Genomic DNA, 18652 nt, shown 5'->3' on the forward strand with positions numbered 1-18652 from the left:
GGGGGCCTTGCCTGGGCGTCGTCCTCCATGTCCCCCGCCCGCAGAGAAGCCGCGCCCGCGGCCGCCGAGGGGCCTCCTCACTGGGGAGGAGCGCAGACGCGGGGGAGGGGCGCGGCCGCCGATGGGCCTCCTCGCCGGGAGAGGCGCGGACGCGGGGGGGGGGGCTTCTTGTCAGAGAGGAGCGTGGCCACCGAGGGCCCTCCTCGCAGGGAGGGGCGCGGCCGCCGGCGGCCCTCCTCGCCGGGGAGGGGCGCGGCCGCCGGGGGCCGCCTCGCCGGGGAGGGGCGCGACCGTCGGGGAGGGGGTGCAGCCGTCGGGGAGAGAGAGAGATGAAGGAGAATGAGGTGCGGCCGCTGGAGGCGTAGGGGGCACGGGAGGAATAAGTGATTAATCCTAACTTCACTATATATATAAAGACAGTTTTCGAACCTCATATGAACTTGTATGGGCTTCATATGGGCTTAGACAATTAACTAAGGTGAACCTTTATAAGAAGTCCGCCTCCGAAAATAGACTATTAATCGAGACAGACATTTATAAGTTGTCCGCCTCGGTTAATATATTTTATGAGGCGGTTTTTTATAACCGCCTCAGTTAATAAAAAGTGACCGCCTCGGTTAATGCGGACCATTAACCGATGCGGTTATTTTTCTTGCCCGCCTCCGAGCCCTTTTCAAAACGCCTCGGTTAATCAGTTTTTGTGGTAGTGTCGGCAACAAGAGGAATCCTGTAGTGCGATATAAGTGGGTACCAACTATTTTTCCAGATACTTGTAGGCCTTTTCAGTTTCAGCGTAAAATATCGCGATAAGTAGTCTCACAAAATCGAGTACGAGTCATCTTAAAAAAAACACTTGTATAGATATCATGTTCAAATTTCAATTCATGTCATTGACAAAGCAAAATATCTGACATCCTACAATCTCTTAATAGCTAGTTCATCATTGACATGAAAAAGGAAAACAATATGATCAGCTCAAACCAATCATCTACAACTAAATTACATAATGCCAAAAGGTACATTTGCTGGCATGCGGTCCAAGATATTCATATGTATAGCTTCCTGGTTATCTAATAAGATAAGATTTTGAACTTAAATCTTTGTCTCGTTTCATAATATTATCATTAGTTGATTAAAATTATATATGAATCAAGAGTTAACATACCAAAAAGTTTTAGAGTGATTTGTAGGACATTTGATGTAACTGCAATAAAAACATAACAACCTCACATCTTTTGTTAGAAAACTTCACAAATGATGCAAAAAAATTTAGGCCATATATATGAAGTGTTTCAAAAGACATCTATATATAGATTATAAACAAAAGATTTACACTTTTGCAAAAATCTATATATCAAACTCAGTAAGACCTAGGTGAATGGACATGGACATGGGCATTTTTTTAGTAGACAAGGGAAATGGGCCAAATTTAAATGGGTAAGCCCTTTTCTAGTAGATCCCCTGCCCCTTGGATGCTGATCCAGTGGTCAGATTGGAGTTTGCACGGTTTGCACGGAGAAATTGGTTTGCACCTGATATCTTTCTAATATCATGCTATAGGCTATGGCCTATGGACTTAGAAGAGGTGGGGTCCCCTTTCATTGTTTAGCGTTGTTTTTTTATTTGGAGAAAAATAATCAATTCGTGAGTCTTGATGCGAACAAGACAAAAGTTCATAACGAGCCAAAACGCAAACCTTTTCTTGTAGCTACCTTGCCTGATAAGCAACGTGCTACAAACGTTCCATCCGGATCCGGGACATTTTATCTAGGGATAAGTCTATTTTACAACCTCGAACTAGTCAAGAAGTCCGTTTTTCAACCTCCAACTACGAAACCGGGTAACATAGGCCCTCGAACTGGCAAAACCGTCCGAATCACCCCCTCGATCACTGTAGCAAGCTGTTTTGAGGGCGGTTTTGCTACAGTAACATTTCCGAATTTCTGGAATTTCACACCTCTCAATTAAATAATAAAGAAAGCATAGTTAATATTGTCTAAAAATCATGATATTTTTTGGGAGGTAGATAAAAAGACAAGGAATCTATTTTGGCTAGATGTGCTACAATAAACATAAAGGAATTTGAATTATAAAATTTTAAAAATAGGTAGAATTCAAAATTACTTGAATTTTAGGTCAGCTAAACCTATGATAAAAATGCATTAAAAATATGATAATTCATAATTTTTTATTTAGTTTAGTTAGGTACTTTTTATTGGCCCAAGTTCTATAGAATATTCATAAATTAAAATTTGAGGAATCAAATTTGATTCAAATTTGAGCATTGTGAAGGAATTCAAAAACTTTCATAAAAACTTGGGCCAATAAAAAATACCTTATTAAAATAAATAAAAAAATTATGAATTATCATATTTTTATTTTATTTTTATCAAAAGTTTAGCTAACCCAAAAATTCAATGAATTTTGAATTCTACCCATTTTTAAAATTTTATAATTCAAATTTCATTATGTTTAATGTATCACATCTAGCCAAAATAGATTCCTTGTCTTTTTATCTACCTCCCAAAAAAATATCATGATTTTTAGACAATATTAACTATACTTTTTTTATTATTTAATTGAGAGGTGTGAAATTCCAGAAATTCGGAAATATTACTGTAGCAAAACCGCCCTCAAAACAGCTTGCTACAGTGATCGAGGGGGTGATTCGGACGGTTTTGCCAGTTCGAGGGCCTATGTTACCCGGTTTCGTAGTTGGAGGTTGAAAAACAGACTTCTTGACTAGTTCGAGGTTGTAAAATAGACTTATCCCTTTTATCTATCCTACAACGATAGTTTTATTTGTATGTCAGTATGAGGCCGTGTTTAGTTTCATTGAAATTTTTTTTGCAAAAGAATCTTACTAATTTGAAGTACTAAATGAAGTCTATTTACAAAACTTTTTGCACAGATAGGTTGTAAATCACGAGACGAATCTAATGATGCTAATTAATCCATGACTAATCAATAATTAGCGGATGGTTACTGTAGCATCACTGTTGCAAATCATTGCTTGAGTAGGCTCATTAGATTCGTCTCACGATTTACAGCCCATCCATGCAAAAAGTTTTGTAAATAGACTTCATTTAGCACTCCCATGCATATGTCGAAACATTTGATGTGACGTTTTTTTTGTGTTTACGGAGTTTACGGGATCGGATCCGTTTAAACAGGGCCTGAAGCTGGAAATCCGATGACCATTAGCAGCTTAGCGCCTTATGGCCTATTCATACAAAGGAAAGCTACAAAGCATGGATACTAAACTCAGAAACAACTTTGAACTGCCATAGAGGGGATTTGAACTGTTTTAGGAGTTAGGGATATATGATTTCCAGTTTTCTTATTCGAATGTGTTTTCAAACGTAGAAACAAGTTCAGTTGGAAAGTTTTGACTTGAGTCTTCTGTAAAAGGCCATTGTGAAACTTCTGAAAATTACTATCATAAATAATACGAATCCTGAAACGTACTTTCATAATACAATTAAAACATTATAACGCTTGTGAATACATCCAAATATTACACTAATGTCCCTACACGGCATTACAAAGATAAGATAACCAAAACATCTCTCATCGCACAAAAAAAAGAAGATAATCAAAATATCGTTTTTCACCCATGGTAGCCCCTCCTTGTTGTTTACCTTGAACCAAATCACCGAGACATGTACGGCCAAGTTCTTGGGGAAGTCACAATAGCTAACATGTTCACCCGATTCTCAAATATGATATGTTAAGCTACCCTGGTGCTAGAATAAAACTTTTTTCTACTAATTAGTCTCGTATTTGAGAAAATAGTATATGAGACAAAATAATTTTTTTTGAAATATAATTTTTAACAAACATTTACGTAAGAGCCAAATGTTGGGAGCAACAAGTCAAAGAAACAGCATGCAGCACGCAGTAGAAACAAAGCTGATCGCCCATTTCCAAGGCCATATCACAATTCACAACTCACACCAGCTAAGCCTTCGTTCGCTGTGCTGTCGCTGGTGGCCGGTGCTGATTTGTTGTGAGAAAAAAATACTGCTGACTGGCCGGGGCTGGTTTGATGTGAAAGAAAAACACTGTTGGCTGGTTGCAGTGAACAGTGTAAAAGGCCCGGGCGGAAAAAAAACTTAAACTTTGGGCGCACGCGCATTTAGTTACCAAAATTTTTTTGCCTCGCCTTTAGACACATGTATGGAGTATTAAATATAGTTAAAAAATAAAATAAATTATACAGTTTAGATGTACATGACGAGACGAATCTTTTGAGCCTAATTAGTACATTATTAGTCATAAGTGCTACAGTAACCCACATGTGCTAATGATGCGGTCAAAGACCTTAAAAGATTCGTCTCGCGGTTTCCAAGCAAGCTCTGAAATTAGTTTTTTAATTAGTGCCCAAAAATTTCACCCGATATCTGGTCAAACATTTAATGTGACCTTTATACCAAAAATTTTCACCAACTAAACACCCCTAATCCCCACGCCAAAAATCATCGTCGCAAAATAACAAAAAAAATCGTATTTTTTTCCGAACCAAACCCAACCAGGGTTTGAAATTTCGGCGAAATTTCGCCGAAATTCGGCGAAAAATTTCGTTTTCGCTACTTACCGGGAAAAAAAATTTCGGTATTTTTCGGAAAATTTCGTTTGAAAATTCAAAATTCAAAAAAATTCGGCCAAAAGTCACCGAAATTCGCCGAAATTTACCGAAATTTCGGAACGAAATTTCGTTTCCGCTAATCACCGGGATTTGCAACGAAAACGAAATGGTTAACCCTGAACCCAACCCAACCCAACCCAACCCAACCCAAAGCCAGCCGAGCCGCACCCAAATCATTCGTCTCCCTCCTCCATTCTTCCGTTTGCTTGATTGATTGCCGAGCAACCACCCCCACAACCGCCGCAGCAATCTCCTCGCCATCTCCGCGTCGCGGAATCCCCTCGCCATTGCCGAGGAGGAGGCGCGGTCGCCGCAGCGGGAGGTTGTTCTGGATCTCGGATGGCGTCGGCGAAGTCGTCGCGGTCGCGGCCGGCGGGCCACTCGGGGGTGTTCCCGGTGGGCAGCGCCGCGGCGGTGGGGAGCGGCGGGGGCGGGGGCGGGGGTGGAGGCGGCGGCGACGGCGGGGTGCAGCTCGCCGACAAGCTCAAGATCTTCAAGACCGACAACTTCGATCCCGACGCCTACGTGCAGTCCAAGTGCCAGACCATGAACGAGAAGGTGAGCCCCGATCCGCCCGCGGCTCGATCCGGCGGCGCCTCTTGCCGCGGTGGTGGGGAGGTCGCATTTCGTTGTCTCCTGGTTCGGATGTCTATCGGAATAGGTGGCTGTGATCTGGGGGAGAGGCCATTAGTGTTGGAATTAAGACGAATTGCGTCTTAGGGCCATTCTCGTATCTGGACGATTGGTTATTCGGGGAATGCACTTCGGCATTTCTCGCAGTGCCACTTGGCGGACACCTCAATGCGTGTGTTCTTTGCCCAATTGGTACTTTACAGTCACAAAAATGATTTTGGCATGACTTGTGTGGACAATTCGGAATTTGATTTCTTCACTTTATATAGAGCAACTGACGTTCTGATGGCAAAAATTTGGTTTTGTCGATTGTGTTATGTGTGCAAATCAGAAAGCTGAGCATGTGTCAAACCACAGGAGCATTTTTGAATGATTTTATCTGCACATTTGAATACCAGCCAGAGATTTTGAAATACTTTTGAATATGCTTCCATTCTTCAGGTTGCATCATATTGTGGTTCTGTGTCAGGTTTTACTAGAAATGAAATGCTAGAGGCCTACGAGTAGTTGTCTTAAGTCTTAACTCTTGAATTTTCTGGAAATTTATGGCATTGCTTCTGGAACTAGTGCATTTTCAGTTTGATATCGCTATTGTTACAGCAGTTTGAGTCCAAACATAATTATGATGGTCACAGCAATTTAAGGGTTCAGGATCATGCTAAATTGAAGTCTTGATGTTATATTTTTGTTCACTGGAATGCATTTCTTCCTTATTGATGTATTTGGTGGTAGAAAAATGGTATTTTGTTTCCTTTGAACATCACCCGCAGCTTGAAAAGCTAATACTCCCTCTAATTTTAAATATACAACGTTTAGGACAAGGTAATAAGTTTAAAATGAACTAATTAGCTTTTTCGAAATATCATGGATTCAAAAATAGAGGTATATTTTAATGAAATATACCCTTGAACACTATATCAGTTCAGTTAGGATTTTGAGTTTTGTGACAACTTTCAAGTAAACCATTGAAAATGGAGTAGATTTTATATCATGTCTTCACTTGACTCCTCACTAAGAATGGTACTTCACTGTTTATATATTGTGATAACTGGGGTGACTTCACTCCAGCCTAACACGTTGCATGTCGTTTGAGAAATCTCTAACTCTGGGTCTACATCCATCCCTATCGTAGGACTCATAGTACTGTACTTGTTATTTCATTACTCTTAATCCTATTTCATTACTCTTAATCCTGCTATTTTTTTTGGTTTCGACATTTTGGCAAAATTCTTATTTTTATATGGTTTAATATACTGTGTAACATGCCTAATTTGTTCTTACCAACCAGCTAAGATCTCTTCATTTGACTTTCAAGTTTGCACAACGGATTTGGTTCATGAGAATACTCCTACTTTAGAATCACTTTATTGTTGACTTTCTAATTTCCATATCAATTTATCATTTTTAAATACATGGTATTTATCCTATGTACTATGTACTGATAATGCGTTTTTCATGGGTTTTCATTAAAATAAACTAGCTATTGCTATTTTCTGAGACACAATGATGTTGGCAGTGGCCTTTCTACTTTCTCGGCATTTTTGCAATCATGTTTCTCAAAGCATCTGCCCTTGTACTCCACATGTAATCCACTTATTGTTGTCTTCTCTGACATTGACATTGTTGGAGTGTTAAATTCCACCTGAACTGTCAGTTTGTATTAGAAATTAGAATGTGCACTAGGCATAACTGACAAGGATTTTCAAATTCATTGCAGGAAATAAGACATTTGTGTTCTTATCTGCAAGACTTAAAGAAAGCTTCGGCTGAAGAGATGCGCAGGAGTGTTTATGCAAATTATGCTTCATTTATCAGGTCCGGTAGCAACCTTTTGTGCAAACTTTCCTTAAATATGTTGTGCTGTTGTCACTTTTGTTTGAGATATCGACACTAATCATGATGATTCATAAACCTTCCCCTTTTGTCGTGCTTTGAGCTGTGTTATCTTTTTATTATCTTCACTTTCATCAGATCCTTACTGCTCTCTCTGATAACAGTTCTTAAGTATCATGTGCTGAATTCTGCGTACAGGACAGTTATTAATTTGTTTAGTAATTCATTGCTATAACATTTTTTTTCTTTATGAGTTGAGCCATTTATGCCATTAACAATTTTTATGTAGAGGCATTTGCCTACTTTATTTGTTACATTGATAATATCTTTATCCTCATTTGTACTTTATAATCTGTATACCTGGTTTTGTTTCTCTCAGAAACTAAATGTTTTGACAATTTTAAAGAATGTTTCCTTTTCAAGTATTAGTCTATCTATTTTTGTTAAATGAGGGTTATATTAATGTAATTTTATTTATTCATCCTGAACTTTTAATCTTTATAGTGTCTAGCCGGCGACATGTGAAATCACAGTTTGCATTGTTGACCTTTTCTGCTAAATAATTACTTTGTACTGATTTCCTTGTCATCAGAACATCAAAGGAGATTTCGGACCTTGAAGGGGAGCTACTGTCAATTAGAAATCTGCTTAATACACAGGCAGCTTTAATTCACGGTCTGTCTGAAGGAGTTCAGATAGATTCATTGACATCAGGCCCTGAAGGTTCTGCAGAAGACGACATATCCAATGTTGAAGATCAGGAGCCTTCAGAAATTCAGAAATGGTCTGCAGATTTTCCTGACATGCTTGATGTTTTGCTAGCTGAGCGAAGAGTGGATGAAGCACTTGATGCACTGGATGAAGCAGAACGAGTTGCTGTTGACGCAAAACGAAAACAAACTCTAACTGCAGCTGAAGTTTCGGCTTTGAGAAGATCTGTCTCTGATAATCGTCAGAGGCTGGCTGATCAGCTTGCTGAAGCTGCTTGTCAGTCTTCCACTCGTGGTATTGAGCTTCGAGCTGCTGCTTCTGCCCTCAAAAGACTTGGTGATGGCCCCCGGGCTCACAGCCTCTTACTCAGTGCACATGATCAAAGGCTTCAATGCAATATGCAAACTATACATCCATCTAGCACTTCATATGGTGGGGCATACACTGCAGCACTTGCTCAACAAGTTTTTTCAGTCATAGCTCAGGCACTCAGTGACTCTGTAGATGTTTTTGGTGATGAGTCATGTTATGCATCTGAACTGGTTACATGGGCTACCAAGCAGGTTATGTCCTTTGCACTCCTGGTAAAGAGGCATGTGTTGTCCTCTTGTGCAGCTGCTGGAGGCTTGAGGGCAGCTGCAGAATGTGTTCAGATATCACTTGGCCATTGTTCCTTGCTGGAAGCTCGTGGTCTGTCTGTTTCATCTGTTCTCCTGAAACAATTCAAGCCCAGTCTTGAGCAAGCGTTAGATGCTAATTTGAGGAGAATTGAGGAGAGTACTGCTGCACTAGCTGCAGCTGATAACTGGATACTCACTTATCCCTCAACTGGTATTCGCCCATTAGCTAGATCTTCTGCTGCTAATTTGGCACTTCAGCCAAAGCTCTCTAACAGCGCACACCGCTTCAATTCAATGGTTCAGGTAATGGTGATCTCTTATGGTTAGATTACAAGAATGAATCTATCTATTTGTTGTATCCAGAAAGATGATATTAATCTTTTTTCAAAATCATGTATCAGCAGAGCTATATCATATTGATGGTAATTGGTAAAGGCTAATGTATATTCATTGGCATAGTTATGTCTTATGACCTAACATTTCTTTTGCCACTAGATTGGGCATTCTTTGTAATTTCATTTCTGTTTCCTGTTTTTACCTGGACTGTCTGTTGCACTTATGTTCACATCAAAGACGCTGTTTTCAGCAAGGATCATGTTAATTTCTCAGTAAACCCTCAGCTTGATTAATCTAATACATGACTTGTTCTTTTTCCGCTTTATGCATTTCAGACTATTTGTAGTGTGTTAAACCAATACAATAGGTGCGAATCACTAGAATGATGATGCCAGCACAGCTCCCTTGAATCACTAGTTCAGTAATGAAAGTTTTGGTTTAGCTGCAAAACAGATTTTTCCCCTTATCATTACTTTTGCACAAAAAGAAATATTCTACTCTAAACTACTTCCATTGGACTTCATGCTTCTTCAGAAAAGATGATTAGCTTGTATCTAGGCTCTATATTAGGTATGTCTAATGTTATCTTGAATTTCAGGATTTCTTTGAGGATGTCGCGCCACTACTTAATCTGCAATTAGGTGGCTCTACAATGGATGGGATCACACAAATTTTCAATTCATATGTCAACTTGCTTATAAGTGCTTTACCTGGTTCAATAGATGATGAAGCTAACTTAGATGGTTTAGGAAATAAGATTGTTCGAATGGCAGAGACTGAAGAACAGCAGTTAGCTTTATTAGCTAATGCATCTCTACTAGCTGAGGAGTTGCTACCTAGAGCAGCTATGAAGTTATCATCAATAAACCAGTCCAGCATGGATGATTTGCGTAAAAGAGGAACAGATAAACAAAACCGTGTGCCTGAGCAGCGTGAATGGAAAAGAAAACTACAACGTATGGTGGACAGATTGAGAGATAGTTTTTGCAGGCAGCATGCTCTTGAACTTATATTTACAGATGAAGGCGATACCCATCTTAGCGCAGAAATGTATATCAATATGGATAATACCGTTGAAGAACCAGAATGGGTTCCATCTCCAATTTTCCAGGTACATACAAGTTTGACTATTTATTGTAATTGGTTAAATTGGTCCCTGGACCATGCATTTGCCGGAACGGCTCATATAGGTCTCTCAGTAAATTCTTGAGCGTTTAGAAAATTTTCTGTTTCAACATATGTCATTTTACTTATAATTTCCTTGCCAAAATAGTGTGTCAATGAAATTCCAACATTGAGGCCATTGTACATCTTTTCGTGCAGTTGCTGGGTCAATCCTTTGATCATCTTATCACGATCACATACCTATGTAGTAGCTAAATTAGTTGAGCATATGGTGTTTGAATGGATGGGTTGAACGTACAGTTTTGAAAGAGAAACTTATATTACCCACGCAATTTTGATGATTGTTCTAGCTGAGTCACTGGAATAAAAAAATTCATATTGACACAGTTTTAATAGCACAATTGGTTAAGATGGTGCACCATCGAAAGTTAAGGGGCTCATGGACTAGTCATTTTAAAAAGTAGGTCTTCTCTGTTAATCCTTAATATTGGATATACTTTGCTAAGATTGCATGTTTTATGGTGAAGCTTCTTTTATCTTCAATGCCAATGTGTTGTTAAAAACAGTGGACTTGTCAAAAGTAGTTGTCTTTCTTTGCATAGCCCAAGTTAGTCTTAGATAATGTTGTATTCGGAAGAATGTCATCTACTCATCTGCTGTTTGATGCAGGAGCTATATGCAAAGCTAAACAGGATGGCAAGCATTGCCGCAGAAATGTTTGTTGGTAGAGAAAGATTCGCTACTTTGTTAATGATGCGCCTCACGGAGACAGTCATACTGTGGCTCTCAGAGGACCAGGCCTTCTGGGAAGAGATTGAACAGGGGCCAAAGCCTCTAGGTCCCCTTGGTCTGCAGCAGGTAAGCTCATTTCCTCCTTTTTCTTTTTGTTTCATTGGTCAATTGTTGTTTTAAATTATTTTCCTTTTTTGCAGTTCTACCTGGATATGCAATTTGTCATCATTTTTGGCCAAGGTCGTTTTCTCTCTAGACATGTACATCAAGTCATTTTGGATATCATTGATAGAGCAATGGCTGCATTTTCTGCTACTGGAATGAACCCTGATAGGTACAGTGCTCATCATTTTTGCCTTTCTGTTGGTTCAGAATTAGATGTTCTTTCATCTGCTACAAAAAAAAACTGCTAGTATTTGTTATGTACGGAGTTCTCTAGCAAAGTGAACCCTGTACTGCATTTTTGTCTTCTAGAGTTTGGATTACGCTAATGTTCTTCCGTTAAGAAAACTAGTAAGAGAAGGAAGGATAAGTAAATAACTTGGAGTTATATATATTCCTGTAGGCTGCTACCACTGTAGCTGACAGCTTGGCTGTAGGGATGAAGTCCCACCTTTTTTGGGTCATTAGGTCGACCCAAAACTTGATAAAATGAACTGGAATGGCACGCTACGTATCTAGTTTGGGAGAGAAAATGAACTAAAACGACAAACCCAAAAAAACACCAATGGGTACCCACTTGCATCCCTACTTGGATGCTAACAAGGCATCCTACTTACTGTAGTTTAGTCATACTTCCGAAAAATCATGAGGATCCCCTCACATGTTCCTTGTTACATGATCCCATGATGGAGATTGTAGTAGCTACAGTTGGTTTCTCACAGAAGTTGCTTCCACTGGGAACTTCAAATTTCAGCCAATATTCCTGTTTCTGTGCAGTGTCCTTCCGGGCGATGATTGGTTCATGGACGTCGCTCAAGAAGTTGTCAGTATGATCAGTGGAAAGGGTAGAGCTGCCAATGGGGACAGGGAAGTGAACAGCCCGACCGCCTCCATTTCAGCACACTCCATATCTTCGTTCAAATCCCACGGCAGCTCCTAGTTTGCAAGCTGGAATTTTTTGTAGACAGATCATTGTATAATAATCAATAGTATATATTCTTTCGCCCTTTTCCTCCACTTCTTTGTTCTTTTTTTTCTGCTTCCTTTTTCCCTTCAAAATCTGTTGTGCTAGTAGTATTAGTATAGAGGGATAATTGTTTGACGTAGGAAAAGAAATATCGAGTCATTTGTTTCAGAGAGCTGTGGCCCGCATGTGTTGCATGGCCAAATGGCTGGTTTGACATCTACACCAGTGTATCATTCTTTCATCAGTTTTTACTTGTCAGTTGGCATGAATACAGAGATTCCACGCTTCGAGTAATGTCTGGCATGTAATGAGTTCTGAAACTATTGACTTTGAGTTAGCTAGTAATCCACTACGCACGGCACTAGAGGATGCTTCACAGTTCAGTCCTGTCACAATCTCGAAAGCAAGTGTTCATAACAACATTGGAAGCCTCGTGAACTCAGTTCTAGGGCCTATGATTTATTGCCATTAATGTTTCAGATTGATGGTAATGATCCAAACTTCATTGTAACCTTTTCTACTCGAACCTGTTCATGTTGGTTGATGGTGCAGGGACATGACTTGGACATGCCAAAAATGCAGCTGCGTGATGGTGAGCATATATTTGACCAAGCATAAAAAAAAAAATTGATGTGACACTTATGGTTCGGGTTTGCAGATTTGTACTGGCATGCTTGTTTGGTTTGGTTAGGTCACGAACTCATGACGTTGCTGCTTCCTTTGGGTAACCTGTCCTGTGTCCAGGGCATGCATCTTCAGTATGTTCAAAGAACCTATGACCTACTCACTATTTCGTTCATGGCAAGAATCCATGGATGTTTGGCTGCCTGAGACGTACGGCATGGCCTGTTAGGTTGCTAAAGCCATGTACTCACTAGATTATTTCTCCTTTCTTCTGTCTTCAGTTTGGTAGCCGCGGCAAAAGTTGGCAACCTGTTCTTGGCTCGCATCCCTCTCGTTTGCTTCTACTATATATGCGGTTTGGATTTACATATTTGTAAGCGAATACTAGTAATCAAATCTTGATATTTCACTCAAATGTTTCATTTCTTTTCTATATAGAACCAGCAGCACTTCAATTAGTTCCTGCCCAACCAGGCTACCCCTAAATTAAATGTCCACCTTCACAGAACAACTGAGAATTGAATTAGAGTATTTGGAGCTCTTCCAAGAGTTGCACAGAAGTCCCATGGAAGTTTTTGTGACCTTCGCTGCTATGCTCGCTTGTCGATGGCCTTAACGGCCGTCATCGGCGCTCATGTGCCGGCGGGCAAAGGGGCTGTTTGTTTGAGCTTCTTGGCAGCTTCTCGGCGTGAAAAAGCTAGAAGCTTAAATAAACAGCAAACTTCTCGTGCAGCTTCTGAAAAGTTGGGAAGTTAGAAAAGTTGAGTTTATATGGAAAAAAGGAAAAGCTCAATTTTATGAATTTTTGTACCTTTTTGAGCTCAGAAAACTAAACATATCTTTTAAAAGCTGCTGTTGGATTTTTAGAACAAAAAAGTCAGCAGCTTTTCAGAAAAACCCAAAAACTGCAGCTCAAACAAACAATCAGCTTTATTGCCGGACGGATGGCGGAGACCACGCCAGTCTAGGATCACATCAAAATTAAGGCAATAACAAATTCGAATGGTGTCAGCGAAACATTCCAGTCTATTTGGCATACAAGAATACATGATCATTTTTATAGCTCGTCGTCAGCCTACACAAAATTCAAGCACGCGTGCAGTAACGCACATGATGCTATGATCTCAACCCACACAAAGGCCCTGTTTGGGACTGCGTGGGCGATAAGCGCGAACGGAATAAGCGCAACGCGGCCGCGAGCTCACTTCTGCGATTTTTTGCCGCCCAGTTCAAATCCTGCGTTTCGCTTTCGCATGCGGCTGGAATAAGCGCGTTGGAAGCGAAGCATTTGGCGGGATTTTTCTACATTTTCTGCGGAAAAGCACCGCAAACGCTGTCCCAAACACACCCAAAGAACAGAAAATGTTACAGCACATCGAGCGCAATAATCCACGCATCTTATGCACAGATCCTGCCGCATATATATATGCGTCGTCTCCGTTGGTAGATGTATATATATACATATATAATCCCGCGCCCCACACGCTACTGCTGCGCGTGCGACGCCGGGGGATGGCCCATGCAGGCGCAGAACGCCGACGAGATCTTCCGGCGCCGCCTCGCGTGCCGCTCGTGGCGCTCGCCGTCCGGCCCGACGACGACGGTGGCCGGCGACTCGGAGGCCGCCGCCGGGCTCTCCACGATGACGGCAGCTGACGGCGACGAGGCGCCCGCGCCCCCGAACCCGACGGCGCCGCCGCCGTGGCGCATCATCGAGCGGGACACGACGCGGGGCGAGGGGTCCCCGGCGAGGATGCTGGCGTCGGGGTGGTGGTGGTGGTGGTAGTGTAGCGGCGCCACGGCGGCCGCCGTCGCGGACCGCGGCGTCGACAGGGTCTTGAGGTCCAGGCTCCCCCGCAGCGGGTCGTCCCAGATGCGCCCCGACGAGCCCTGCCGCCGGAACGACACCGACGACCTCTGCAGCCTCGACATCGGTCGACGACGTCTCCTTGTGACGACGAACTAATTAACGGGAGACCGATGGAGGACGTAATTGCTCGACGGCGGCGAGCTCGACCAGGCCGGCGGCGTCGCTTTGCGAGGACTCTCGCTCTCGGCCTCTTCTTCTTCTTCTTCTGTTATATATATAGCGCCGGCCGGCCGGGCCGCCGCGGCGGTGGCGATGAGTTGGTGCCAGTCCACGTCCCGTGCGCCGCTGCTCTGGATGGTTAGCCTGAAATAGGAGGGGCAGTTTGGCGCGAAAACGAAGGGCGGGTGAGTTGGGCAGGAGTTGAACGGCAAGCGTGCGTCTCCAAGGACCAGGGAGGCAAGGACAGTAACTAAATATTTGTCATTTGTAAAGCTTTTGTGCAAGTCTATATCTATACCTCTATACTATAAGGATCCAAAGAAATTGAAATGACTCCCACCAAAAAGTTTACTCCCACCCTCTCACAGAGGGCCCACAAATCAGAAAATTTTTGGTTGAACCTTGGCTTGACGAAACTCTCTAGCGGCAAAAACAATGTTTCCGCGATGTTTCTGCCTTCCCCGTCGTTTTTTTCTCACCGCGCCTCTCCGCTTACCCGCCGCGATACCCACCCCGCTAATCAGGCTCTCCACACTCGTCACTCTCCAAAAAGAATATTCTTGTCTGGTCATCGAGATTCTCTTCTTTATATTCAGTTTCTCCATACCCATCTATTTTCTATATCACTCTCTATACCAACTACCATGTGGTGGGACCCATACGTCAGCATTTTACTTTTTTCCTCTCTCCACCCTCCTTTCTCCCTCCACTGCGCTCGCCCTTCGCAGCCGCTGCGCTCGCCCTTCGCAGTTGCTAGCGCCGGCCCGCTCTGCTCGGCAAGGGCGCATCCCACCGGCGGCGCACTGGCCCTTGCTGACGCCGCGGTCCGCCGAACTTGAGTGCAGCTCGGAGCGCGCACCCGTGAGCAGGCGAGCGGTCACGAGGACCTAGCTGCGGCGGCGTGGCGCCGGCAGCCATCCCGGCGGAGGCGCATGGCCTTGTCGGCGCGCGGCCACCCGTGTCGTGTCCCAGCGCCTGGCGCTGCCTGTGTGGGGCAAGCGGCAGCTTTTGTGCAGCATGCGGCCGGGATCTGGTTGGTTTTTGTTGTTTAATCATTTTGATGATTTTGTGTTGGTATCCAACGGAAAGAAGCTAGGAATTAATGTCTCCGATTTTCTTTGCTTGTGAATTGCAGAAGAGGAGCCAAGCGGGTGGGGTATCGGTCGTAGCATGCTCCTTGCTCATTTGGTTGTTGTAGTTTAAATTGCTTAGATAGTTAGATTGGTTCCGAGAACTTGCACACCTCCAATTAACTGGCCAAGCAGCAGACAACTTAACTTTATCGTCATGGACGACTACACCAGCTCGTTGCGAAGGTATTGGCTGGAGGAGGAGGAGGAAGACGATGATATGGATTTCTTGTTTGATGAAGATGAAGCGGAGGCCATGACATACAACCATCTGCTGCAAGCAGAGAGCTCTCGCAGGCGCCGTCGATCCGATGCGCCACCAAAGGTCATTCGGCAGAGAGACCTTCCTTCTGGTCACAGGAGGATTAAAGCTGACTACTTCGTTGCAGATCCTGTTTACAATGATAAGCAGTTTCGTCGAAGGTAAACTTGAGCATATTTCGGACACCGATGGCTCTATGTATGCAGTAACTCATATGAGAAGTGGTCTTGCAGGTTTCGGATGTGTAGGCATTTATTCAAACACATCAAAGAGGCGGTCAAAAATTATGATAACTACTTCAGAAAAAAGGTGTGATGCCACTGGCAAGGTTGGACTATCGGCTCTTCAGAAGTGTGTCGCGTTTATGCGCATTCTCGCTTACGGTGTGCCGGCAGATGCCGTTGACGAGTACGTGCGTATTGGTGAGTCCACTGCGTGAGAAGCTTTGCAGCATTTCTGTCGGGCTGTTATTCAAGTTTTTGGCAAGCACTATCTCCGGGCACCCAACTCTATCGATGTAGCAAGGCTTCTTGAAGAAGGACAGAATCGTGGGTTCCCGGGGATGCTAGGGAGCATTGACTGCATGCACTGGGAGTGGAGGAACTGCCCCACAGCGTGGAAGGGTCAGTTCACGGGCCGAGGGAAACATCCGACTATGATCTTAGAGGCGGTTGCATCGCATGATCTATGGATTTGGCATGCATACTTTGGGATGCCTGGGAGTAACAATGACATTAACGTTCTTCATAGATCCCCTATATTCTCCTCTTACCTGAGGGGTCGTTCTGCCCCTGTGGAATTTATAGTCAATGGGACGAACTATAACATGGGATATTACCTAGCCGATGTGATTTACCCAGAGTGGTCAGGGTTTGTTAAGAGTATTCGGCACCCCATGGAGCAAAAGACGCGACACTTTGCACAGCAACAGGAGAGTGCAAGAAAGGATATAGAACGTGCATTTGGTGTGTTGCAAACTCGGTTTGTAGTGATTCGAGGACCCGCATATGGTTGGCACCGTGACCAGATTAATGATATAATGATGACTTGTATTATTTTGCATAACATGATAGTTGAGCATGAACAAGAGAATGCCCATAACACTGATTTCTTGGACATCGGCCAACTAGCTGTTCCATATCCGAACAATCCAGATAGGCAGGCCTTTGTTGCAGCAAGCCATAGGCTGCATGACCGAACCATGCACTTTCAGCTACAAAGTGATCTCATAGAGCACTAGTGGTTTAGGCTGGGATCTCTTCATCAGTAGATTGTTCAGTTTTATTAGTATGTGGTCATGTAATATTATTCAGACTTGTAATATTATTCAGGACTTGTTATATTATTCATGATTTGCTCCTTCATCAGTATATATTTGCATTGAATTTTCCTTGGCACATTTACTAGAGTGGTCATTCCAGTGGAATCCAGATTCCAGTCTTCCATACCTTACATTTGCAGACATCATCAGTTGATCATGGGCCTGGGATAGATATGATTGTACAATGCAGAGAAATATTACTAGAAGAGGCTTTGCATTAGCTCTCCTCTCATGCATGCATGCATGACAGCGTGAGTCATAAAAACCCTCGGCTCAGGCTCACATCCTGATAAGTAAAGAGATAGAACAGGCACAAAGCAGCTACCTAGGCAGCCAGCCAAGCCACACAGGCAGCAGGTAGGGACAAATAATATGTTGGTTTACAACAAATAAGGTACACAGAGTTTGAGGAATGTTGAGTACTCTATCCTGCTTGTGATGAGTGAATTGTCAACCGTGCGGTGTGATCGTGCGCTTGGCCTTTGGATTGCAGGTACACGGGCGTCGAGTGTCGACGGGGAGCTGCCGTGGAGGTGTTGTGGCCGATGGACCGTGCGGTGGATGGCGGTGAAGGGCAGCCGGGACCGGAGCTCGGACCGGGCGGCAGCTGTGGCGTCCACTCCTGGATCGAGGGCGCAAGCGGCGACGGAAGGCGGGTTTCTTGGTTTGCGCCACAAAACCAAGGAGGCGGACGGCGGTTGAAGACACCAAGTCGTGGAGGTGACGGGCGTCGGTCTCGGGACTGACGGAGGTGACGGGCGTCGACGGCGTCTAGGGCCTCGCTGCGGGCGAGGAAGTGACGGGCGTCGGGCGGCGTCTAGGGCCGTCAGAAGGCCGAGGCGGGAACGGCGTCAAGGGCCACTGTGGCAGTACCGCCCTAATTAATCCGGCTCAAGTGCGCTAACCATCATCTTAAAGAGAATCCCGGCTAACACGCACTTCAAATGGAGTAATTCGGCAGTGCTGTCGGGTAAAGTCCCGAAGAATCCACCTTAGCGTCGATCGAACCCAAAGCTTACATGCAACCCACACGAAGGTGAGTCCAAAGAGTACAATATTTCACAGATACATTACATTACAGGGTCTTAACTTAATTATTACAAACCAAGTTCGAAATCTCCGAAAGGTACTTGAAGTTCAAATTGAAAGTAGTTCAGAGTTCATTGCAGCGGAAATAAAACGAGTTCTAAACGACGATACATGATGTCATGATGAAGCCCGTACATGACATCACTCGGCATTGCCATCGTTGGCCGGAGTCGTATCCCACTCCACCGACCAACCAGGAGGTAAAACACACGGCCAAGTCAAACTAGCTATCTGATCTTCAAAAGTATCACCTGAAAACAAAGTAGAGCCACAAGCAAGGCTGAGTATACTAATACTCAGCAAGGCTTACCCGACTAGGATATAACTAACCCTCTAACTAGACATGCAAGGCTTTTGGCTTGAGGGGTTCGTTTTCGCCGAAAAGCAGTAAGTCCTTATTTTCCGATTTTAGCTTTCAAGTTCTATTATG

At 43.4% G+C, this 18652-nt stretch overlaps 2 protein-coding genes across 2 annotated transcripts; one reads left to right on the top strand and one right to left on the bottom strand.

The window, feature by feature from the left end:
* Positions 1-4794: 4794 nt before the first annotated feature.
* Positions 4795-12038, top strand: LOC120665324 (exocyst complex component EXO84B-like). Its single transcript, XM_039944866.1, has 7 exons — positions 4795-5206; positions 6999-7096; positions 7707-8748; positions 9380-9892; positions 10576-10764; positions 10839-10972; positions 11578-12038. Exons 1-7 carry the CDS (start codon positions 4988-4990, stop codon positions 11738-11740), a joined length of 2358 nt encoding a protein of 785 aa, XP_039800800.1. The 5' UTR covers positions 4795-4987; the 3' UTR covers positions 11741-12038.
* Positions 12039-13769: 1731 nt separating this feature from the next.
* Positions 13770-14518, bottom strand: LOC120695888 (uncharacterized protein At1g15400-like). The gene has a single exon (XM_039979100.1). The coding sequence runs from the start codon at positions 14321-14323 to the stop codon at positions 13877-13879; it is 447 nt and encodes a 148-aa protein (XP_039835034.1). The 5' UTR covers positions 14324-14518; the 3' UTR covers positions 13770-13876.
* Between the last annotated feature and the right edge of the window lie 4134 nt (positions 14519-18652).

The sequence above is a fragment of the Panicum virgatum genome, chromosome 2K (assembly GCF_016808335.1).
Source record: "Panicum virgatum strain AP13 chromosome 2K, P.virgatum_v5, whole genome shotgun sequence".
Classification (NCBI taxonomy): domain Eukaryota; kingdom Viridiplantae; phylum Streptophyta; class Magnoliopsida; order Poales; family Poaceae; genus Panicum; species Panicum virgatum.

What these genes read in the sequence shown, in the direction of transcription:
- LOC120665324 (XM_039944866.1), top strand. Translation starts at nt 4,988, where the DNA reads ATGGCGTCGGCGAAGTCGTCGCGGTCGCGGCCGGCGGGCCACTCGGGG. An exon ending in GTCCCCTTGGTCTGCAGCAG is followed by an intron (nt 10,765 to 10,838) that starts GTAAGCTCATTT and finishes CCTTTTTTGCAG; the next exon opens with TTCTACCTGGATATGCAATT. An exon ending in ACTGGAATGAACCCTGATAG is followed by an intron (nt 10,973 to 11,577) that starts GTACAGTGCTCA and finishes GTTTCTGTGCAG; the next exon opens with TGTCCTTCCGGGCGATGATT.
- LOC120695888 (XM_039979100.1), bottom strand. Translation starts at nt 14,323, where the DNA reads ATGTCGAGGCTGCAGAGGTCGTCGGTGTCGTTCCGGCGGCAGGGCTCG.